Raw genomic sequence first — 26,448 nt, forward strand, 5'->3', positions numbered from 1 at the left:
TGGTCGGGGTGGCGGTTCTGGGATCGTTCCTAGAGTGTCCCGGGTGGTTTCCTCTACACCCACTGGCTCTGTGAGCACTCCTATTCGTCGAGGGCAGACCTCTCGCGGGGCTTCCCATCGCGGTGCCCTGTCAGGCTCTCGTCGTGACCGAGCTGATTTCGAGGATGGGCTCGAAGCTCCAATGGAGAATGCAGGTCATGACTTTGGGGAAGTGGCTGATGAGGTATGTGACCAGCCAGGTCGTTCGGGCTCTGCGTCCGATCCTGTGGACATCGAAGCTGAAGAGCCGCCTTTTGTTCAGCGTCCTGGGAAACAACCCAGGCTTGATGGTGGGGCTGAGCTGCTCCGAGCCTCCCCTTCTGTGGCTGATCCCCATCGCAGCAACAACTCTGGTAGTTCCCTTCGACAGTTTTTGGAGCAAGAGCTTCAAGGAAACGATCTGGCTGCTGATGATCTTGACCTACATATCACAGGTCGGCATAAGGAGTTTGTTGAGAAAGAATTTCTCGACATTCGTCCCCAGGCCGACCCTGAGCTGGCTGCTATCTTCTCCGGTCCTTCTGCTTCGGAACGTACTTTTGTTCCGCGCTGGGACGTATCAGAATCAGAAAGCTTATATGGGAACTACCCTGAGAAAGGCGAGACACTTGCCCTGAGGATGTTGAGAGGCCTGCAGTTACCCAGCGACTTGCCCAAGGAGCGTTTGTACACCCCTGGGGCGAATGCTTGTCAGAAGGTCATGGAGGTATACTTGGTTTATTTCTCTTCTCCTTTGGTACATTGGTTCGTTTCTTTTGCTATGCACTTACTTACAATGCTTGCCTCTTTTTCTATGTTCTTAGAGTGGCAACGCTGTTCGTGAGTTGACAGAAGTTTTCATAGTTTACCAGAAACGACTTGCTGCCAACGTTGCTCATATAGAGGCCCAAAAGAAGAGAATTGAGGAGCTAACTGATGATCTGGAGCTATCTTCGACCTGTCTCACTTCGGCCAATGATCAATTGAAGCTTGTTACTGAAGAGCGTGATCAGCTGCAGACTAACTTTTCCCAGGCCCAAATTGATCTGGTTACCGAGCAGCAGAAAGTTGAGACTCTTCAGCAGGATTTTCTCTCTGTTGAGCAATCTCATGACAATGAAATGGCCCAACTGCAGAACTCCATCGAAGATCAACTTGCGGCTGCCGTTCGCGACTTCCGTCGGTCAGATGAGCAGTATGCTCTACGCACTCAGAGCTATGATGGCGGTTGGAAGGCTGCTTCGCTAATAGTGCAAGAGAAGCATCCTGATCTTGACTGGTCTCCTATCGAAGCTGCTTGGTTGGCTGGGCTCCATGTTGAGCTTCTGAGAAAAGAAGAGGGAGGCCGAGCAAGCGTCTTTGGCTGCAGGCGGTACGGTGCCAGAGGATGATGGGGTACCTGATCATTGTGTTGAAAATGTCCACCCTGGGGAGTTGCCTCTGTCTGATGCTGAAGATAATGCTGGGCAATAATGGCACAGGCGGCTGTCCCCATGTTCATCTTGCACTACCTCAGCCAATGCATAGTTTATTTCTTTTAGTTGTTTTGTCCTCCTTGCGTGGAGAGTAAAAATTTGTTCTTGGAAATACTATTTATCGTTTTTAGTTTTGATCAACAGTGGCCATTTTGTAAGGCTGTACATTGCATAAGTTTTTGAGGTATAGCCGCCGGCCCCATTGTTTGTTAGCTCGTCGTGCTTATGTTGCGCTTTACCTTGTTTTTCTACTTGCTATGTTTTTATTGTTTTGCTTCCCCCATATTTCCTTTTGACCTGCTTTGCGTGTTTGATTGTTCTGGCCTATTCTAGGCTGCACACTGTCACTTTCACTTTGGCTCTTGCCTTGTCCGAGCTTATGAGGTGTTACTGCTTATGGAGTATTGCCGTATTTTCTTCCAGCCCGTTTTGGACTGCGTTTTGTTAAATTGTTCTGGCTTTGGCCAGGACAAAACTCAAGAAGTATTTCTATATTCACTTCAACCTGTTTTGGACTGCGTATTGTTGAATTGTCCTGGCTTTGGCCAGGATAAAACTCGAGAAGTGTTTTCGTATTTACTCCAGCCTACTTTGGGCTGCGCATCATTGAATTGTCCTGGCTTTGGCCAGGACAAAACTCAAGAAGTGTTTTCGTATTTACTCCAGCCTATTTTGGGCTGCGCATCATTGAATTGTCCTGGCTTTGGCCAGGACAAAACTCAAGAAGTGTCTTCGTATTTACTCCAGCCTACTTTGGGCTGCGCATCATTGAATTGTCCTGGCTTTGGCCAGGACAAAACTCGAGAAGTGTTTTCGCCTAAATCTCGTTGAGAAAAACTCACCCAATAACTTGGTTGATCAGACCAAGTTATTTGTGGATAGCGTTTTTTCTCTGTACGAGTTTTAGCCATTCACCTTTTACTTTTCTAAGAGACCTGACGCGTTTTCTTCTTATCGAAGGTAGCTGGGCCAATTTTTACTATGCTTGTAAACGTGGAAAATTACAAAAGTAAAGAACTACTCTGGCTTCTATTGCCTTGTTATAGTATTAATTTCTTGTTTCTATACATAGTATTTCTTTAGCATGTTGGCATTCCAGCTGTTCTTCAATTCTCTTCCTTCCATCTTCATTAGATGGTACGAGCCTGGGGCTACCTCTTTTGTGATCTGGTAAGGTCCTTCCCAGTTGGCAGTGAATTTTCCTTCTGCCTTTCCCTTTCCAGTGGCAGCTGTTCTTCTGAGGACCAGATCCCCCACTTGCATAGGTCTGTGCTTTACCCTCTTGTTATATGCCCTGCTCATTTTTTCTTTGTTCGCTGCCAACCTGAGCTCTACTTGCAGCCTGACCTCTGGTAAGAGATCTAATGCTTCCCTCATACGCTGCTCATTAGTGCCTTCCTCATAGTACTGCACTCTAAAGCTAGGTAGACCCACTTCGATAGGCAGGACCGCCTCAGCCCCAAAAGCTAGTTTGTAAGGACTTTCCCCTGTTGCTTCGTTTTCAGTGGTCCTGTTGGACCACAAGATCTCTGGAATAAGGTCGGCCCATGCACCCTTAAAATCTTCTACCTTCTTTCGCAGTGCTCCCAGGATTTGTTTATTTGCTGCCTCTTCCTGACCATTGCTCTGGGGATGGCATACAGATGCGTATGCGAATTTTATTCTTAGTTCAGCGCAGTAATCCTTTATAGGAGTGCAGTCGAACTGTGTTCCATGATCGAAGACTAAACTTTCTGGGATGCCGAACCTTGTCACAATGTTCTTCCAGATGAAGTCCTTCATCCGCTTGGCTGTTATGCTTTTAGTGGGCTCTGCCTCAATCCACTTAGTAAAATAGTCAACTGCCACGATCATAAATTTTCTTCCTCCACTTGCTGCTGTGAATGGTCCCAGGATATCCATTCCCCACTGGGCGAATGGTATGGGGTTGATGATTGGCTGTAAGTCATTAGAGGGCTGGTTGATCACTGGGGCGAATTTTTGGCACTTGTCACACTTTTTAACATATGCTTGAGAATCACTTACCATGGTTGGCCAATAGTATCCTGCTCTGAGAGCTTTCAAGGCTAATGTCCTGCCACCTATGTGATTTCCACAGATTCCCTCGTGTATTTCCTCAATGACTCGTTGCGACTCCTCTGTTGATACACATCTCAGCAGAGGCAAGGAAAAGGATTTCTTGTACAGTTTACCCTGGTAAATGACGAACCAATGCTCGTTTCGTTTTACTTTTTTCTGCTCTTGCTCTGCTGTGGGAAGGCCCCTTCCCAGCTTGTATGAGACTATACTGTCATACCACTGTGGCTCAGTGTCAATGAAGTTAACTGCAGGCTTTTTGTCAATGCTCTTTTCTTCCTGGACCTCTACCATCACTGTTCTTTCCAAGTTCTGTAACGTCGAACTTGCTAACTTGGATAAGGCGTCTGCTTGATTTTTCTCTGCCCTGGGAACCAGTTGAATCTCAAAGCTTTCTAGCTGGGCTACTGCCTCTTTCATCAAGGCCAAGTACCTCTGCATAGACGGTTCTCTGGCTTCATATTCACCTCTATATGGGCTGGCCACCAGCTGTGAATCGGTTTTGAGCACTATTTTCTTAGCATCTGCTGCTTTGCACATCTGGATTCCTGCAATTGCTGCCTCATACTCTGCTTCATTGTTTGAAGCTTTGAATTTGAATTTTATAGCATACTCGAAAACGTTGCCTTCTGGTGATACCATTATGATACCTGCACCCGACCCTGTGACTGCCGCGGAGCCGTCTACCGAGATCTGCCAAGTCCCCAATGGCTCTTCCTCCTCTTCGTACGATGCCTTCACTATGAAATCTGCCAGTGCCTGTGCTTTTATGGCGGTTCTGGGTTTGTACTCGATGTCATATTCTGAGAGTTCCACTGCCCATTTCAGGAGTCTACCAGAGGTATCTAACCTTTGCAATGACTTTTCTAAAGGTTGATTGGTTAACACTTGCACTTTATGTGCATCAAAGTATGGTTTCAATTTCCTGGCAGCTATCATGATGGCAAAGGCCATTTTTTCAATAAGGGGGTACCTCTGTTCTGCAGGGTTGAGGATGTGGCTGACAAAATTAACTGGCTGCTGGATTTTATCTTTCTCGACTACCAGAGCTGCTGCTACAGTTTTCTTGGAGGCAGAGATGTATAGCTGCAATATGTCCCCCACTTCTGGTCTGGCTATGGTTGGGAGGCTTTTCAAGTGGTTCTTCACCTCCTTGAATGCTTTCTCTTGCTCTTCTTCCCATTTAAACGTTTTATTTCCCTTTAGCACCTGGAAAAAAGGAAGGGACTTATCCGCGGACTTGCTAATGAACCTGGTGAGTGCTGCCATTTTCCCAGTCAACCTCTGGATGTCTCGTATGTTTTTTGGTTCTGGTAGGTTGAGTATGGCCTCTACTTTTTCTGGATTGGCATCAATTCCTCTTTCACTGACCAGGAACCCCAAAAATTTTCCGGACTTAACACCGAACACGCATTTTTTTGGGTTTAACTTCATACCAAATTGCCTCAATGTTGCAAAAGTTTCCTTCAGATCTTCAATGTGATCAGCCTCCTTTTTGCTCTTGACTATGGAGTCATCTACATACACTTCCACGTTTCGGCCTTTTTGTCCTGCGAATATTTTATCTACCAGTTTCTGGTATGTGGCCCCTGCATTCTTTAGACCAAACGGCATAGCCCTATAGTTGTAAACTCCAGCGTCTGTAATGAAGGCGGCTTTTTTCCGGTCTGATTCTAACAAACTGATCTGGTGATAACCCGAAAAGGCATCCATGAAACTCAGCAGGGCATGCCCGCTGGTGGAATCCACCAGTTGATCTATCCTGGGTAGCGGGTAACAATCCTTCGGATAAGCCCTGTTTAGGTCTGCAAAGTCTACACACATCCTCCATTGATCATTCGCTTTCTTTACCATCACAACGTTAGCCAACCATTCTGGGTAGTCACACTCTTCCATGAATTTGGCTGCCAGCAGTTTGCTGATCTCTTCCTGGATGGCTACATTTTTCTCTGTCGAAAAAGTTCTTTTCTTCTGTTTTACTGGCCTGACTTCTCTGTTAACATTCAACCTGTGGACCATGACGCTGGGATCAATCCCTGGTATTTCGTCAGCAGAGAAAGCAAATATGTCCGCGTGCTCTCGCAACAGACCGATGATATTTACTCTCAGGGAAAGGTCTATATCTGTGCCAATTCGGACTGTTCTTTCCTCTACTCCTTCTTCCAGTTCTATCTCCTCTGTTCCTTCTGCTGGGGCTGGCTTTAACAGTCCTTCTTCACGATGCTCAAAATTTTCCATGTCCAGTAGTGCGTCTTTTTTACGCTCTACTCTCTTTCTCTTTCTGGACCAGGGAATTTCTGCCTCTGCCAGGGGTGGGGGTCTGGGTGGCTGTTTCAGGGCTGTGTGGTAGCATCTCTTGGCCTGCTCTTGATTTCCCTTGACCTTAGCTGATCTGTTATCATTCGTTGTGTACATCATGGTGAGGTGATAAGTAGACACCACTGCTCCTGCATCATGGATAAATGGTCTGCCCAGAATGGCGTTGTATGCTGCAGGTACTTTCACTATCATGAAATCAACCATGACATCCTTGATATCTTTCCCCTGCCCAATTTGGACAGGTAAGCTGACTATTCCTTCTGGTATCACCGTTGCCCTTGTGAAGCCAATTACTGGGTAGTTAACTGGTTTTACGTGTTTTTCTTCGATCTGCAGCTCTTGGAAAGCTGGCCAGAATAGAATGTTTGCAGAGCTGCCTCCGTCTATCAGGATTCGATGGATTTTTCTGTTAGCCACATCCAGAGCTAACACCATTGGGTCATCATGGGGATAAATTATGCCCTTACAATCATCTTCCGCAAAGGTGCACTGTGGGATTTTTGGAGGGGCAGGCCATTTTCCTGAGTTATGGTAATTAACCTGGTGTTTAAATTCGCTCACACTGGCCTTAGCACTGCTGGCTGTAGTATCGGCGTAAACTGGTCCTCCTGTTATGACCAGTATATCATTCGACCTCTTCTGATCTGCTGGGTGGTTCTGCTTTTGCTCTGTCTTTCTGTTATCAAATCGACCATCATCATCCCTGTTTTCGTAGGTCCTGCTATACAAGCTTTTTGCTTTAAATTGTGTTAGGTACCCCCTTCGGATCAGGTCCTCAATGTTATCTTTCAAGTGAGTGCACTCCTCTGTGAGATGACCATGATCCTTGTGAAAATCACAGTACTTCTTCGTGCCCCTCTATTTGTTGTACATTTTCGGTGGTCTCTGCCATTTCTCATCCTCCTTACTGATAGCAAAAATCTGGGTTCTGGATGCGACCAAAGGAGTGTATTCGTTAAACTTGCCCCGCTTTTCGGTTTTGAACTCATTACCTCTTCCTCTGACCTGCCCGTGCCAATCTTTTCTGGGCTGCTGATTTTCTCTTTTGTCTGGGTATTATTTTTTGTATGGCTCTTTCTTGCTCTGACTGCCGTAATTGTTCTCACTTGCCACATATCTTCGTGAGGTTGCTCTGCCAATCTCTTCACTTTTTATAAATTCATTTGCCTTTCCCAGCACCTCTGCCAGGGTTGTGAATGACTTTCTGCCCAGATAGCTCTTGAATTCTCCATCCCGCAGACCAGTCATCATAGCCAGGACTGCTACCTCTTGCTGTAACTTGGGTATATTCGACGCCTCCATATTAAATCTGGATATGTATTCCCTCAGAGATTCGTGAGGCCCTTGGATGACTGACATCAGCTCCCCTGTCATCCTTTCTCTGGCAATGTTTGCCACATATTGGGTGCGAAACAAGATAGCTAACTGCCGGAAAGAGGTTATGGTGCCTTTGGGTATTTTACCAAACCAGCTCTGTGCTATCCCCTCCAGAGTGGAAGGGAAGACCTTACACCACATAGAGTCTGTGTTGGTATATAGCATCATGTGTCCCCCAAAGGCAGAGAGGTGATTTGTTGGGTCTGACTTTCCGGAGTATTTGCAGGTGGGCATTTTTATCTTTTCCATTTTTTCAGAGAGTATTTCATCACAGAAGGGGGAATTATCAGGCTTAACTATTGCTCGGGTGGGATTTGGCATACTTGACCCGGAGTGGTGCCTCTGACTGGGTGCTTGTTCGGTCCTTGCTCGGGGTTGAGCTCTGCTTGGCGTGATACTTTCTGCCTCATATTCTTGGCTGTCAGCCCCTTCCATCTCCTGCTGCAGATTCCTCCTCCAAACGTTCGGACTGTTTTGGGGTCTGGGACGTTTTCTCCTCTGCTCAACCTCAACCTCTGGGGCTGTCCTCAAGACCTGGGCTCGTGATCTTGTTTGAGTAAGGAAGGTCAGGACTTCTATGGCTGTGCGCATCTGGTCGGGTGAGAACTGTGCCCCCAATCGTGCTAGTGAGGCACTGGTTGGAATTGGGATACCCTGGCCCTGGCTAGGGGTTGCCATAGCTCTGGGTTGTGGTGTCTCTCTTGGCGGACCAAGACTTTGAGGCATGTCGAACAAGGGTACGTTTGTGGTTTTCTGGTTGGTTTTTGAGGTGGGTGGTTCTATCTGTTGGATTACCGGTTCGCTTGACTCAGTCATTATGTGAGAGGGTAGGTCTTTTAGAAGCAAGGTCTGGGAAGTCCCCTCATTCTAGCGCCACTTGTTCCGAGTATGGAACTGGGAGGACGTTCCGAAGTGCCTTGGCCCTGTCAAGCAGAGCAAACGTGAGCTAACCTCGGGGGTTTAACCGAGGAAACCCCCTCCGATGCCTAAGTCAGCAAATAGATAAGAAGTCTTTAGAGAGGGAATATAGAGAGAAGGTGGAGCAAGTACCGTGTGTAAGAATGTGTCCCATCATGAGTGATGTGGGTGCTATTTATAGGCGTACTATTCTGTACTTTGGCCTATTCGGATGCCGCCACGTGTATGACGGCAATGTAATTTATTCTTTGTCGTTGTCGTTTAGCCTGCGGGTCCTTTCTTGGACTGATGCAGCTTTGTCTGGCTCTGCTCTATGTTCTATATGTGATCTGGGGAGGTTTGATCTGCCTGGGTTGCGTATGCTTGGCTTGGGGCTTAGAGTCTTTCTTTGACTTGGGTGTGTCCTGGGTGTCAGAGTTTGCTCTGTCCTTAATGTTCTGTCCTCTCTGGATATGACCCCGTACAACAATGTTTCAAAGTAAATCATTTTGTTCTTTGCATAATACATCAATTTGAATATAATGTACAATTGTGCCAAACATTCCCAGACTTACCCTACTCAATTGTTCATTAATAAAATCAACAAGTTGTTGGATTGACATGCAGTCCCGACAGAGCAAAAAGAGTGTTAGTACATCATTTTGTTCTTTGGATTAAGAAAAGTATTATGCTAAAAGTTTCAAGGAATCACAATGTTGCAAAGTACATCATTTCGTTCTTTGGATAATACATCAATTGGAATATAATGTACAATTGTGCCAAACATTTCCAGACTTACCCTGCTAAATTGTTCATGAATAAAATCAACAAGCTGCGGGCTTGACATGCAGTCCCTTAGAACAACCAACAGATTAATTATTCCTCACATAATATATTAAGAGACTCCTTACATAATATATTAAGAGTTTAAAGGGAACGGAAAATGGACATAAAGAGTGTTACTGAATCAAGAAATAAAACACAAATGTACCTATTGCAAAAGCTAAAACATTATCTACTGTACACTTCTCAAAATTACCAAAGGGTTGCACATTAAATTTTATACCTCATCAGGTTGAAGACTTGAAACTAGAAGTAGGTCGAGAATAGAGAATACAGGCTTGAAACTAGACTTAAAATTATTTGGTCAAATAAAAAATAAACATGAACTAGTTACAATTGCAGGAAGATTAAATGCCTAACTACCCTACAGAACGGCACAAAAATATTAACATGTGAACCACAACTCTTAAAAATCAACACAGGAAGGAAAGTCTTGAAGTGCTTACCACCATCACAAGCTAGCACCAGAAAATCATCATCATCACAAAGTTCAACCTACTCAAAATGGAAAGGAAGCTTGTAACTATAAAGTAGAACAATTCATAGGACAAAGATAACAGTATGAAGTGACTTTGGGTGTCCTACCATATACAAATATGCATGTATTACAGTCAGATACTAACCGTGTTAATATGGGGATTTTCTGTTACAATTTCCTTTTCAGGGGGAAGAAATTTATTTTGCTTAAACTCCATATCACCTGTCCAAGACGACCAACTAAACTAGTAAAATATAAAACAATCTTTGAAACTATTTGTCTTTTTTCCAGGGATTCCAACTTAACTATACTAACTGTTTGTTTCTGTAGGTGATCACTTGCTATGTAGTACTCCCTCTGTCCCTTAAAAATTTCCCATATCTAACTTTCACTTTATTAAGACTTGGGCAAAGTTGTGCACACTGTTTGAGAAAATTGTTTACATGAGGAGAGAGAGAGAGAGAGAGAGAGAGAGAGAGAGAGAGAGAGAGAGAGAGAGAGAGAGAGAGAGAGAGAGAGAGAGAGAAAGGAGTAAAAATATACATTAAAAGGTATGGGAAAAACTTAAAGGAACACCTCAAAATGGCATATGGGGCAATAAAAAAGGAACCCATGAAGTAGTTAGCTAGTGATTTATTCTTCAATGTTTGTCGCGGTAACAAAATCAAATATTTTGGGTTATTTGTTTATTTAATCTTAGGCAATAATTTAAGTTTTCATCTTTTACTGAAAGGAAACCATCTTATCCCAAACGTCAATACTTGCACTCCGGCCTCCTCCCCCCCCCCCCCCCTCCCCAAGAAAGAAGGGACGAAGGACTTGACAGGTTAATTCTAAAAAACACCCAACAACAAAAAATCTGACAAATTAAAATAAAATAAAATGGAAAAGGCAAGAGCTCAAGTATCTATTGCTCTAGTAAGGTTCTGAGTGCCATTCACTCGTCCTGCATGGATAAACCCTCCGGCTCTTATTATTCTTTCCTTCTCGACATATAGTTCAGGTTTGTGATCTTTAGATATATTATAAGCCTATGAATGGTATAGGATGACAAAGGAAAAAAACATAAGAAATTTTTATCATAAGAAAAGTATCATGCTAAAATTTGCAAAGAATCACAATGTTGCTATCAAGATTGAGGCTCTTTGTCATCTATGCATCCTCGAAAATGAAGCATTTTGGGATAAATTGTTGATGCTCAAGGAACCTATAGACTGCGATTGCATCCTTGAAATAACTTCCTCTGAAGCAAAAGGAATCTCATACAATAAATATTTTCCTATTCATAGAAAAATCAGTAAATCACTACTAATTCTCAAGACGGTGCAAGGGTAGCTGTTTTGTTCACCTGGATACATGGTGACAATATTTGTAACAACTTTTTGATTTTTGTACCTGAAGACATCCATCCCATAACAAGGAAGGGAAAATATACTTTCTTTAATAACCTCATTCTCATAAACGACATTAATCTAAAACCTTAAATAAGTTCAATTTCATAACAATGTGTCAAAATTTTCAAAGGTTATCTCTTTGAACTTCGCCAACATTTCCTTAAATTAGCAAACTCGTGGATACTATCATCAAATAATAATATGATCCACAAAAAACAACATTTAATTTCCTAAATTAGTCAAAATATAAAAATAAAGGTACCACAAAATCAATCAAAGGATAAAAATAAATTTACTTTGAAGCGGAATCAAAATCAACGCAAATAAGAGAGCAGAAAATTAAAACAACCGATGAGAACAAACTAAAAAATATACTTATTCAAATCCTAAATATCACAAAAACAGTAGATTGGATGAAACCCAAGATTCAACATAGTTACAACAAATACGCATCATAATGAAAATCTCAAATTCAAACACTTTTAAATCGACCAGAATTATCGTAGATTGAACAAATCCATAACAAAATAATGTAACACCATAATAATTTCTTGCTTTTATAAAACCATTTTCACCTAAAAATAAGGAATTACTAAAGTATTACCGCCACCTTGATAACGGCTAAGGCTATTACCAGAATTACGCAGTAGAATTAACTAACTTTTAAAATAAAAATAATAGTTAATGGCCTCCATACAAGTTGGAACCATAATTGCCCAAACCAAAATTTTTTAAGACAAAATCGATTAACTAATTAAAAGCGTTATCGTCTAAACTAAAAATAATAATTAGAGTTTAGAATAATGCAAGCAAACTCCCTCAACCAACCGTTGGAGAATTACTTGTCTTGTAAGTCACCTCTAAAAACCTGTTATTGATAGACTACTCCCCAACAATGCAAATGCAAATGATGGATCATCATAGGGTCATTACGGCAAAGGCCATGACCAAAACACAAAGCACGTAATCAGCAAAAGCTGAGTACAAACAAGCTAGAATGAAATTCTATAGCTTTCATGCATAATTCCAACGATAAATTAAGTCACATGTGAAAGCCAATAAAGTAAACAATTAATCATGAAGACAAGACTCGGCTCTCAACGCGGCTCTTGACTCATAAATTAATTAGAATAAACTTCGAACGAGCCTTAAAGTAATATCCATTAAGGAAGAGTATTGGGATCCCACTAAACACTAAAATAATAATGACCCAGTTGTCAGACCATACCCACAAAATTACAACGCATAAAAGAAATGAAAACAACATCTTGTATCATTCATAGGAGTACAAGCCCCTTGGAAAGGTACTCCCCCATTTTTCATATTCAAAGTATCTACGTTCCAAGAGGTTTGAAGCTTGTTCAGGTTACACTTTACGTTTATTAATATTTTATTCACAAAGATGACTCAAGACATAATCAAGCAAAGCATTTAATAAACGAACAACCAAACAATACTCCTTTTAAGATCATTAGGACTTCTGATCAAACATTCAAGAATCAAGTTGAATTACTTCCATTGTTCCTTCTCAACATATTGTTGAGTCCACGACATGCCTGTTAACATACAGATAGTGCATTAGATACAAATAATCCTTAATTCAATTCACCTTGACTCATTCTACATATGCGGTGCCTTTGTCAGCATAGCCTTCATATGTACTTAATAAACATGACTCGAAAGTCTACAATACACATGCGGTGGCTTACATGAGCATACCCTTCATATGTGGTTAATAACAATGGTGCAACTAGGCACAATATACTTGGCTCATAAAATGCTAGACACTAAGTACAATAACATAAATCATTCCTTGCAAGCGAATAAACCATACATGCATATATAACAATACCTGGACAACATGCTTGTTATTTAAATTCAACAACTATAACCTATCATAACATACTTGTTCACTTCAATTCAACAAACATAAACCATATCCATAACATGTTTTCTCACACATTCAAACATGAATCCATAAATATTCCAAGTACATGAATCACATTATAAAATCACCACATAAATTTCCATGAACATAAGGTGGTCACCCTAGACTTGTACGTATCTTGAATTCCTAAGTACGGGGGCCACTTTGTGATTCAATCCACTAAACTAGAAATCTCCTTCTATCGTTAAAATAATGAAACTAAATTGTTATCCATGTTCATTAAATTTCTAGCAACTTTATTTAGTTTCAAAACGCTTGAATTAATTGAAATTAATAGTTAAAATAATCATTCCAATTAACCATTTCAAACCCTAGCATGAATTTTAATTAATTTCATGCTTAAAACCATTAAAAATTGACACTTTAGGTCTTAAAACAAATCTAAAAATTATAATTGATTACCATAATTGAAATTGTCATCTAATTATGTTAATCAATTATCCATAAGGTTTAAGACAAAACCCTAACCCTAAATCATCATTAAAATCATTAAATCCCTTAAAAGTTGAAGATTAGGTCCTGAAACATAAACCAAAATCTGAAAACTAATGTCCTTCAATCAAAAACAGTCCACAACATTCTAATCAACAAAATCCCAACTTCGGTGTTCATAACCAATCCCAAGTACAATAATCAATCAAAATCCAATATTAATATAATAAAAATCCATAATTTAAAATAGAGAAGATTAGGAAGAAGAGAATCATATCGGCCGGCTAAATAGCACGACAATGGTGGGGTGGCTCGCCGGAAGAAGAGAGGCGAGCAAGGTGTGGTGTGGCAGCAGCAGCGTGCCGTTGTGCTGCTCCTGCCGTGTTGTGCACACTGGCGCGAGCAAGCAATGCAAGCGCTAGGCCCTGGGCAGGGCGAGGCACCAGTAAGGCGCACGGGCGAGGGCGTTGGGCACGAGTACAACGCTGGCTCGAGTGTACTGCAAGCATGACACGAAGGAAGAGAGAGAGTGCCGAGTGAAAGAGAGGAGACTGAAAAGTGAGGTAGAGTTTTTGAGGGTTTGTAAAATGTGTGGGGATTTGTAAGGTATTAAGTGGGTATTTATAGTGTATCCCTTGATAGGTTAGGTTTTAGGGAAACTCCTTTTGGGCTTCATTACTGAAGTTGGGCTTGCTTTAGTTTGTTTGGGCTAGAATTGAATAGGCTATTGAATTATTCACTTGAGCTCCTTTTTGAAAATGAATTAGGCTTTAGAATAATTCAAATCGTTTTAATTTCAAAACCCGAATCTGAAAATTCTCAACTTGAAAATTAAATCCGCTTCATAATTAATTAGAATAATAAATACTTTTAATTAATTAAATATATTTAAATAACTTATTTAAATGCTATTTAAATTCGTAAAATAAGAAAAATGCTTTATAAATATAATAAAATATATTTTTAATGACTTCAAAATACGAGGTATTACAAATAACCAAAACCCTAGATTCATCAAAATTAACATAAGAAAGGGAAAAACTTTAATTGACTTCCAAATTACGGAAAGAGATAGAAAATGCTTTTGCAACAACTTACTCAAGGAATACGACAAGGTGAATCGGAGATCCCAACCTTCAAAAATAGAGCAATAAGAGCCCCAAAAACTGTGAAGGTGAATCGGAGATCCCAAACTTCAAAATTAGGTGAACCTTTAGAAATCGAGATGTATTGCTTCGAGATCGATGTCTCTTTCTTCGCCGCAGATCCTAGGGTTTTGGTGATTGGGATAGGTTGGTTAGAGAGATTTCAGATGAAAACACAACATTGATTAAGAAACTTTTTTTAGGAGATAGAGACGTTTTGATGTTGCAATATAGGAGATTTTACAGCAAAGGATGAGAAAGAGAAGAGATGAGCGGTGAAATGTAGGTTAATCTAGAGTGTTCTGTTCTATCTAAAATAATGTCGGAGGACAAATGGCAGGCCCATTCATTTGCATCACAATTTAATTAACTACAACGCAAATAACAACTCATTTGCCTCGCAAAATAATTAATATGTGACGTAAATGACAAAAACAACCCTTGCGATGAACATTTGCGTCGCGGAATAGTAAACAAATGACGCAAGTCATATAGTTTTTAACTTAAATTCATTTGTTTGCGTCACACATTATAAAGTGCGACACAATTATGCTGAAGCAAATATGAATTTTTGTACTAGTGGTAGTCCAAGATGAAGAACCTCCAAGGCATTTGGAAGAGCCAGAGGGAGTAGTTACACAAGATGTTTTTGCCCCTCGCAGATCACATAGAACTAAGGTTCACCGGATAGACGGACATGTGTCCTCTTGACTGAAAACTTATAAGTCCTCATATTGGATAGTGATGAACCTATGTACTACAAACAAGCTATGACGAGCCAAAGCTCCGCAAAATGGTTAGAGGCCATGAAATCTAAAATAGACTCCATGTCTGAAAATCAAGTCTGGGATTTGATTGATTTGCAGGATGGGTTTACACCTATTGGAAGAAAATGGGTCTTCAAATTGAAGTAAGACAAAGATGGAAATGTATATGTATACAAAGATAGATTGGTACCAAAAGGTTACATACAAGTTCACGACGTTGACTATGATGAAACCTTTTCTCCAGTTGCAATGCTTAAGTATGTTAGGATAGTCCTTGCAATTACTGCATTTCATGGCTTTGAAATATGGAAAATGGATGTCAAAAATTCCTTCTTGAATGGTATTCTTGAAGAGAATATATTTATGACACACCCGGAGGGTTTTGTTGATCCAAAGAATGCATGAAAGGTATGTAATCTCAAGAAATCCATTTATGGATTGCAGCAAGCATCCAGGAGTTGGAAAATACGATTTGATGAAGCTCGGTGCACTTCTCTTCATCAAGAATCTTGACGAGTGTTGTGTATACAAGAAAGTCAATTTGAGTAAGATTTCATTCCTAGTCTTGTATGTAGGCGACATACTTCTTTTTGTTAATGAAATTCCAATGTGGGAGTCTGTAAAGGCTTGGCTTGGAAAGTGTTTCTCAATGAAGGACTTGGGAGAGGCATAGTAAATTTTTGGCATCAAGATCTATAGGGATAGATCTAAGAGGATGATTGGACTAAGCCAAAGTACTTACATTGATAAGGTACTAGCTCGGTTCAATACGATGGAAGCCAAGAGAGGCAGTATACCCATGACACATGGTATACATCTAAGCAAGACTCAGTATCCAAAGACATATGATGAGCATAGAAAGATGAGTACGGTTCCATATGCTTCGGCTATTGGATCTATCGTGTATGCCATGATTTGTACAAGGCCGGATGTTTTATTTGCACTCTGTGCAATGAGAAGATACCACTCAGACCCAGGAGAGGCGCATTGGGCTGCTTCCAAGAATATCCAAAAGTACCTAAAAAGAACAAAGGATCAATTCCTAGTCTATGGTGGAACTGACGAGTTGATTGTTAAGGGCTATACGGACGCAAACTTTCAAACCGAGAGAGATGATTTCAGATCACATTCTGGTTATGTGTCTTGCCTTATTGGCGAAGCAGTAAGCTGGAAAAGTGCTAAACAAAGCACTATTGCAGATTATACAACTGAAGATGAGTACATTGCTACCTCAGAAGCAGCAAAGGAAGCTGTTTGGATTTAGAAGTTCATCGAAGAACTTGAGGTTTTCCCCTACATAAAGGGACTAGTGGTTTTATATTGCGATATTAGTGGAGCATTATCCAGGGAAAGAAGCCTATGAGCCACCAGAAATCTAAACTCGTACTGCGGCGATTACACATACTTCAAGAAATCGTTAAACGGAAAGAAATCGACATTTACAAGGTTGGAACGGACGGCAATGTCATGGATCCATTAACTAAGCCATTGCCACAAAGCACAACGCACATGTAGAAGCAATGGGAATCAAGCATATTAAAGAATGTCTTTGATTTTCTTAGTTTTGTTTTAGAACATTCGTTGAATCTATGTTTAAAACAATTGGTTAACCTTTTCATATTTATGAAATTATATTTCATTTTCATTTTATTTTGGTTTAGTATTAAATGATGAAGTCTAAGTGATTCAAAATATTCAAATGGGATATCAAGATTGGATTCTTTGATAAAGAATCATCAATAAGTTAACTTGAGTGTTGAAGCCACAAAGGATCCCTAATCCAGGTCATTGAATGGTTGGACGAACAATGACTAATGGAGATTAGATTGCAAGTAGATTTAAATTTCAGTTTCTTGAACTAGATGGGACTTGGATGTCATAAATATTTTGCATAGATACTTACTGGAGTTTGTATCGGATTGACCATGAGAACACTTAAAGAGATTAAAGTCATGTCATAAGTCGTTCTCAGTAATGGTGATTAGAACCATTCCTCAAAACATGAGTAATTATGATTTATTGTTTGATTATTAGTTCACTTTGATGCTCGCTAAACGTTGCACCATAAAAGGAGACTATAACATCAATATCCAGGCTTACGATGAATGAATGTAAGTCTTTGATAAGTTATAAGAAAGTATTGTCCTCCTATCTTTAATAGGATATGGTGTTGGTTTGTAACAAGGCCTCTCGGAGATTTAGATATGTGAAAATGCATGGTCGTGCTCAGAATGGTTAAGGTTTAGCCTTTTGTAAAACGTTTAACAGTTAAACTCAGTAATTCGAGAAATACTTCTAGACCTAATAAGGATGGCTTGGATCTTACCTTATGTTCAGAAAGTAACACTAAGTGACAGAGGAATGCGAATGCACACTTGTCTAAAGGAAAATTGGGAGAATGAAGAAAATGCGTCCTTCACCCAAGGTGCATTAGTCTAATACCAAGGTTCATGTTGAGCCAATATAGTTTTGATGATGACAAACTAAAGTAATCAACTAACGTGGTTTTCAAGTTGTATGTGTTCGAGGATCATTAATATATGGTGGTGCCCAAGTCATTAGTAATAGAGTTTACATGATGTTGATGATTTTGATATGCTTATATCAAAGAAGAATAAACTTCCAGAGCTGGAACTGTGCAATAATTCCTGAGGAATTCTATACAAGATGAAGCACAGGAAAGTTCTTGAAGGGAACACTGTCGAGTTCTTGAGAAACAAAGGCATGAAATTCCTGAAGGGAACACTGCAGAGTTCCTGAGGAACAACCAAATATTCCAAGTTCCTGAGGAAAAACCAACATGCCGTCCTAAGGAACAACCAGCATGCGGAGCAACACAGAACATAAAGACAGAAAATAAGAGTTTATTTTCTAAGATTCATGTAAGTATGTAGTAACTTGAAATACATGGCAACAACGTGCTATAAGGAACTCAATTGAACAAAAGGATTATCTCTCTCAAAATAAAGGGATTTCTCTCTCGAAATAAAGGGCAACGCCCTTGGAAAAAAAAGGAAACCCCTAACCGTTTACATGGTTTATCTCCGGCAATAATGGCCGACGAACTGGCAGCAATATTTTCTAATTTAAACCTGAAGGATGAGGAGGGGGATGTGGTGGACTTAGCGGAGGTGGAATCATCAGAGCATGACGCTAGGGTTTTTCTTATGCTCGTCTGAAAACTTGTGATTGGTCGGGCTTCAACTTGCATGCTTTTAAAAGGACCATGGCGCAAGCCTGGTCTTTGGTGGGGAAAGCAGTGATCCGTGGACTTCGTGCAAATTTATTTATATTTCGGTTCTTTTACTAGCGTGATAAGGATAAAGTATTGGTTGGAAGGCCATGGTGTTTCGAACGAAACCTTCTCCTTTTAAATGAAATCTCGGGAAATGAACACCCGATGAAGTGGTGCTAACCCATTCTGCATTTTAGTTAAGGATTGAGAACCTGCCTTTTAACTGTCGCACGGATGCACACGTTAGAGCAATTGCAGAAAAATTTGGCGAGATGTTGGAGGTGGAGGAAGACGTCCTTGGCATTGAAAAAGACAGAAGAGTAAGGGTTATGCTTGATGTGTGGAAACCCTTGAGACGTGTTCAAGCATAGCAAACGGGGAAGGTGTCTCCATGAAGGTAAAACTGAAGTATGAGCTGAAGGAAATATGTCCTTCACCCAAGGTGCATTAAGTCTAATACAAAGGTTCGGATTAATTGCGAAAAATTAATTCAGTGAGATCAAGTGATCGGAACAGCTAGCTGGAGCAATGCTTCCGATCAGTGAGTTCTAATGAATATTAAGCTCACAACTTACTCTTGACTGAACCTACAAGGTCACACCAATGGCATGTAACAGATCACCGGATTAAATGAATCGGAAATTCATTTAATAGCTTTTCGGGAATTAGTTGGAAAACGTATTATACGATACGACCTTGCATCGGAATCGTATATCGTATGGCGAATATTCGTAAGCTAGGCGAAACGAATAAATCGTATCGTACGACGGTGATTCGTCGTATACGAAACGATAAATAATATATCGGAAATATATTAATCGCGGATACGAGGATGCAACGCTTCCAGCCTAACGAGCCAAGGCGCGCAAGCGCGCAAGGCCCACTAGGAGTAGCAGCAGCAGTGCACACAGCGCGGCCCAAGGCCCAGCACCTGTGTGGTGCGCGCGTATGGGCTTGCTGTCCGGTTCTTGCCCTTGTGGCTTGGCCGGATAGTATTATAACCTAAGGGGTTATAATATTATTCTACACAAGTTTTCCTAACCTAATACACAATTCAGCCACACACATCAAACCCTATCGAGGAGAGAGAAACCCTAATTCTCTCTCAGCCTCCATGGATGTGTTCTTCCCAAAAGCACAAACTCTTGAATGATTGTCTAAGCTACGATTATCAAGACGGATCTGAGCATGTCGGTGAACCAAGTAGAGGAACGACAAGTGGAGTTCTTTGTTCGTGTTCGTTGACATATTATTGTAGAAAACACGCTTCGAATGTAAGTTTGCTTAATCTGTGCTTTATACATGTTTCCTGGCTTTGGGGATTGTTCCGCACATGTTATTATGTTTAACTGTATTCCCCTACAGTGGTATCATGAGCCTTATGTATTCAAAGCATGAATTAGCATGATTATTGTTGTTTTTGCATCTGTCGAAAAATTTGGAATTTTTGTTGATTTTTCGGAATTTTTACGAATTATTGGATGAATTGCGTAATAATCAGGTCCGAAATAAAAAAAATGTTCCTTTTTTCGAGTTTTAAAACCCTAATCTGATGGAAACTATTTTCTAAGATCAACTCATGAGAACGGAATTGCAAAAACAGGCCTCGAATTGTCGTTTTTTGGGCGTTTTTGTTAATTTTTTATTAAAAATTAAAAGTGTCGAACAGTAATTCAATTAAAAGGTCGACCTAAACTACTCGGAATTGCTTGAAATTTTGACACAATCTTTCTGGGTATATTCTTGATCTAATGTACAAATTTCAGATTTTTCCGATAAGTGTAAACCCTAATTTTTCCTTTCCCCAATTCGTAAAATTTGAAACACTAATTGAATTTTAATTAATTTTGGTTTAATAATTCGGTTAATTGGGAAAGGGGATATAATTTCATGGGTCAGTGGATAATTTTTAAAAATTATTGGATTAAAATTTTGAATGGTTTCGTTAATTTTAATCGCACTTAAACCAAATTATTAAAAATCTGAAATTTAAATGTTAAAGAACGATTTAAAGCTTCAGATTTTATTAATTAAAAGTTCAAATTTTAATGTTGATTCGTTCGTTCATAAAAATTTGAATAATGTTAGCCTTTGATTTAATATTTTACGAAATTGGATTGTCGTTAAAGTTTATTAAATCGTTAAAAATCGTTGTTTTTCGAAAATAAAAATCGTAACTTTTTGAAAAATAAAATTAATGCAAGTTCGTGAAATTAAATTTAATTTTAATTGAGTTGGTCCGTATCACGAACCAAAGGCACGAACACGAGTGTGGTGGACGTATGGCTCGTCGAGCCATACGGGCTGCTACACGAAGGCCGATCCGCATCGACACGGGCAGCAACAAGCGTGCTGCATGCCTCGTGCGCGCTGGGCGAGGAAAGGGGCAGGCGGGACGCTTGCGGGGGGCTGCGACGAAGCAAGGCACGAGTCATGCAACGTCCAACGCACGAAGGCACAACGACGCAACGCAGGGGCAGCGACAGCTGCGGGCACGCGCGCGCGCGAAGGCCTGGGGTGTGCGAGCTTGCTCGTGCGCCTCATTGGCCACACGCAAGGGATTGGGCTTGGGCGCGAGCCAAGTGCAAGTACGTAATCGGACTTTTTTCGTTGAAAATTGATTATTTCGTTGGGCTTCGTATATTTGCATTAATTTGGGCTAACGGGATATTTAATTTAATATTTTATTTGCTTGGGCCGGGCCGCGAGTTTTAATTTAATATTTCATAATTAATTATCCGGAATAATTATTGGTTTGAGTGGGAGCCACTAAATGAAATTAAAATGAAATAGTTATTTTTAATTATTTTCGTAGGTCGCATTATTTTAATTAAATTCAATTTTAATTAGAATAAAGTCTAAGGATTAATAATTTGGAAATTGATTAATCTTTTAGGACGCGTTTATGTGAACGTGAATTTTAATTAATTCACGTAAATACTTGCATATTAATATGGGCCACACCCCAAACCCCCCCCCCCCCCTATTGTCTTTGTAATTGAATAAAACAAAAAAAAAAAGATGAAGGGAGTATTAAGAAGCTTGTATTATGTTAAAAATTTCATTGTAATGATTGTTATTAATTAGAAACTTATTATAATTTGTTCTTTTGTGAGGTTGGCACTGAATCCATGATGTAATTTATAATTTTCAAGTATTTCTAAGTTTAGAACTTTAAGTTAGCATTTGAACGAAGATTCAAGACGATGCCAAGCTAACAAGGAGGTGATGAAGATTGGATGCTTCAAGACAAGATGTTTTGGGCCATACTAGATCACCATTATTTATGCACTTCAATATATAGATTATACGTGAATGTATGAATGTATGTATGCTTTGCATGAACAGGTTGTTTCCTATGAATCGATTAGATTTAAGTTCACTAAATAATCGAACCAACATAGAAACAACTAGGTCCAAGTAATATTGAGTTTAAAAATTGCCTTCCAAATCAAGCACTTACAAAAATCTAGGGATCTAAGATAGTAGGTTTACGCTAAAGCGAGGTGCTATATTAGTTGACTTAGGTGGTAAGGCGTCCTAAAGGAGCACGTTGATTGTGGTTACAACTCAAACAACAATGGCATTAAGTTGTGGCAATATATGGGATAAATTATGGCATTAATTTATTAACCAAGAGTAATTTGGAGATTAGCTAGCAATAGGTTTTGCTTACCTAAAATCTTAAACTACTTAAGACATGCTAAAGCTGCTTAAGGATTTAGGACTTTTGGGGTCTTGGAATCGTTTCATTCATTTTGGACCATGTTTTTGCTTTTTCATGAATGAAATGTTTTAATAGCCTTGATGATTGCGTGAATGCTTTTATTTCAAGTTATTAAAGTATGATAAATGTTTTCTTTGCTAGTTCATTTTGTAGAATCGTAAATCTTCAACTTTATTGCGTTCGGACGATAGAATTGCGATATTTCCTGGATCGATTGGTAACTATTTTGAGAGCGATTCTCAAAGAAAAGGAGAGTGAGAGCGTATCTTGAATGCTATTTTATTATAGTGATCTTCATGGTTGTTTTCAAACTAGAATTTGAATGGTAGACCAGTTGGACCTCATATATTCAGAATACTGGGTAGTTTTGGAATAATGAAGTATTGAGTTAAAGACTCATGTATAACCAATGGTTAACAACCAATTTTCTTTTGATTCGACAATGAATTAGACTCATTGGATGTTGTGATTCAAAGTGAACAAAAGAAAGGAACTTTGTAATCCTAACAAAGTAAGAAGATCAATCAAAGAGTAAAATCTTTAGGACTATAAGAAAACGTGCTAGAAAGGATAGGAAAGGGGAACAAAATAAATGAATTCAGTATTCAATTTCTACCTTGAAGTTTATGTTAAAGAGAAACGACTTAGCAAATAAACTCCTATGGTATTACATTACCGCTTGAGGTTCTAAACTCTTGTTAAGAACTCAAATTCCGGGAGCTAAGTCTGGTAATTGACTTACAAGTGGGAAATGAAGCAAAGTTGTGCTACATTAATTGTACGGTCATCATGTTTATTTTAAAGTCCTTCTAAAGGCTGGAACTTAATGGTATTATGTTCCATTAATCATCATAATCAATTTCTGTTTGGACAACGGAAAGACTCACATTCAAAGTAAACAAAAACATTCGTTAAGTGTTTATTTGAATGAAATGGTCATTTAAGGGTTGAGTCATATGATTGATTAATAAACAAACGAATCTCTTCACACTCAAACTTCAGAAGGTTCAAATCAAACATTTTGATTTGTGTTCCACATATCTTTGGCCATGTCATACGACCATATCAACAAGTCAACATTCTAAGATTCCATGGCATGGATTTCTGAAAGTTGGTTAATTTAAGACACGTGGGTCTTGCTTGTTGAACATGACATAGAAATAGACTATTGTTAGAAGTTTCTAGACAATGAAGTTCATGGGCCAAAGATGGATTTTATGACTTACCTATTTCACAAGAATTTGAGAAAATATGGCTATATTTAGTCAACGTGAAATATGTGAAATGCTTCAATGCGATTCACAAAAGAGTATAAAATCAACTTGGCAAGAATTTTGGAACATCTAGGCCGGGTCAAGGTGATGTTTGCATGAGCCAAGAAAGATTATCTAGATTATTTATATAGCATTATAACAATCGATGCTCCATAAGAATATGGTATGTCCAAATGGAGATATCGGAATCTATTTCGATTAACGATAATCACGACTATTTTCCTATATAATTTCTAAATGATACTCTCAAGTGACTATCACACTAAACAAGGTTGTCAAAGCTAAGGATAAGATGTCATAAGGATTGAACTTCGGTTCAGTACATCTTTTCAGTACATATATATCTAGGGTTGTCAAACCCAGTGGGAGTTAGTGTTTACATCAAACAAACTCAAGGATAGATATATGTTTCTTTATGAGCGACTCATAGAAACAAAAGGTATTGATTCTACCACAAATCTGAGAACATATGGTTGTTGCTTAAGATAATGTCTTTTAGGAAACCATCATATTTCCAAAAAGGCAAGTGGGAGAAAAATGACCTCGAATGGACTTCGAGTCAAGCAACAAACAAATGTAGGATACTTAGGAGTCTTTGGAAAAGCTCCGTACTAAGAAGCCTTTGGAAGAGCTTCAGGAAGACTTTAGAAGTGCTTCAAGAGAATCCTAATACTCAAAGGAATTGAGTAATGTCTTTATAGACACTAACGTTTGATGTTCAATACCTAGGTAAATCGTATAAGGAATAGAATTCAACCAAGATAGATACATAGATATCTTGAGGAATGAAAACTATGAAGACTTGGAAAGTGCTTCAAAAACATACGACTTACAGGTTAGCTACGAAGAATTTAAAATTCCCAACTATGGTTTGAGGCCATAAAAAATGGTTTGAGGCCATTTCATCCAAAGTACCTTCATCTTGAAGAATCAAATCTATGATTTGGTTGATTTGCATAAAGGGTTCACTCCCATTAGTTGCAAACATGTTTTCTAAACATAGAACGTTGATTTTCATAAAGGGTTCACTCCCATTGGTTGCAAACATGTTTTCTAAACATACAACATTGATTTGCATAAAGGGTTTACTCCCATTGGTTGCAAACATGTTTTCAAAACATACAAAGATGATATTGTATTCACATACAAAAGAGAAGCTAGATTGGTGGTTAAAGATTGTAAACAACTTCACGGCGTTGATAATATTGAAATCTTTTTCACCAAGTCGGAATGCTTGAACTATTTTGGATAAATCTAGCAATCATTGCATATGGCAATATGGCAATTGGAAAACGAAACACCTTACTCAATTGGACTTGTAGAAAGGAAATGTGTACATCACACAATGTAAAAGTTTTGGATGCTAGATAAAAGAGCAAGCTTAAGAAATCTATTCGTAGATTAAAGCATGCAAGTGGGAATTGGACCATATTTGTCTAAAAGGCTATTGAGCAATCATAGCTTTATGAAAATATGGATCATCTTATAGATGAGGAGTTTAGTGGGAGCTAAGTCCAGTTTATTGGTACTATATATGAGATACATATCTCTGTATTGAATACAGACATTCAAATTCTAAATGGTTAGATTTGAAAGTATTTGTCAATATTAGAACCAAGGCGAAACTTAGAACATACTGGGTTAAAGATCTATTGGATAGGATCTAAAGCGTTGTTTGGATTCTGTAAAAGTAATTACTAAATCAAACACAATGGAGAGACTCAAAAGAGACTCTCAACCCATATGAGTAAGTATAAGTTATGAATGCTTTAACTAAGTATAAAGCTAGGCTGTTATCACTAAAGTTAAGCATGAAGGACCTTGAAGAGGTGCCTTCACCTTCTTCCCAAAAAGAAAATATCTTGATCGATTGTCTAAGCTACGATAATCAAGACGGATCTGATCGTGTTGGTGAACCAAGTAGAGGAACGACAAGTGGAGTTCTTTGTTCGTGTTCGTTGACAGATTATTGTGGAAAACACGCTTCGAATGTAAGTTTGCTTAATCTGTGCTTTATACATGTTTCCTGGCTTTAGGGATTGTTTTCGCACATGTTATTATGTTTAACTGTATTCCCCTACAGATCCGTCTCTTAATCGAGTACCTTTTGACACCCAAAGCCTACCACTTGCATCATACAAAAACTTAGACCGACCTTAGGTTGAGAACTTTGCATGTCGCATTCATATACATGTTAGTGTGACAAGGTGCTACTTGTGCATTGTGTGGGCGTCTTTGCACGCGTGAATGGCTAAGCTCGAGTTCTAGCTTGCCAAAACCAATTAGCCTCCAACTAGGAAACCAAACCCCTAGGAGCATCATTCAAACCTCATGCGTCTAAATCGCCGATTTAAGGTCTTTTTGGAGTGCCACTCCATTTGATTCAAAACCCTCAAACACGCCTCACGCACAAATGCCAAATTCAAAATTCAATCCAACGACGTCATAATGCCGGATTTTTGAGTCCAAATGCCAAATTCAAAATTCAATCCAACGACGTCATAATGTCGGGTTTTCGAGTCCAAATTCCAAGTTCTAAATTCAAAATGCAATCCAACGACGTTATAATGCCGGATTTTCCACTCCAAATTCCAAGTTTCAAGTACAAAATGCAATCCAACGGCGTCATAATGCCGGATTTTCCACTCCAAATTCCAACTTTCAAGTACAAAATGCAATCCAACGGCGTCATAATGCCGGATTTTCCATTTCAAAAGTCAAATTTCAAATTCAAGTCCAAATCCAACGGCGTCATAATGCCGCATTTTCCATTTCAAAACTCAAATTTCAAATTCAAGTCCAAATCCAACGGCGTCATAATGCCGGATTTTCCATTTCAAACCTCAAGTTTCAAATTCAAACTCAAATCCAACGGCGTCATAATGCCGGATTTTCCATTTCAAACCTAAAATTTCAAATTCAAGTTCAAATCCAACGGCGTCATAATGCCGGATTTTCCATTTCAAACCTCCAGTTTCAAATTCAAACTCAAATCCAACGGCGTCATAATGTCGGATTTTCTAGTCCAAATTTCGAGTTTTTA

General features: G+C 39.4%; 1 protein-coding gene across 1 annotated transcript; it reads right to left on the bottom strand.

Moving 5' to 3' along the window:
* Positions 1–2,555: 2,555 nt before the first annotated feature.
* On the bottom strand, positions 2,556–8,081 carry LOC130467357 (uncharacterized). The gene is made up of 2 exons (XM_056835853.1): positions 6,995–8,081; positions 2,556–6,694 (listed from the first exon to the last, which is right to left on the bottom strand). The coding sequence occupies exons 1-2, from the start codon at positions 8,079–8,081 to the stop codon at positions 2,556–2,558; spliced, it is 5,226 nt and encodes a 1,741-aa protein (XP_056691831.1).
* Positions 8,082–26,448: the final 18,367 nt, after the last annotated feature.

This window comes from Spinacia oleracea, chromosome 2 (assembly GCF_020520425.1).
Source record: "Spinacia oleracea cultivar Varoflay chromosome 2, BTI_SOV_V1, whole genome shotgun sequence".
In the NCBI taxonomy this organism is placed as follows: domain Eukaryota; kingdom Viridiplantae; phylum Streptophyta; class Magnoliopsida; order Caryophyllales; family Amaranthaceae; genus Spinacia; species Spinacia oleracea.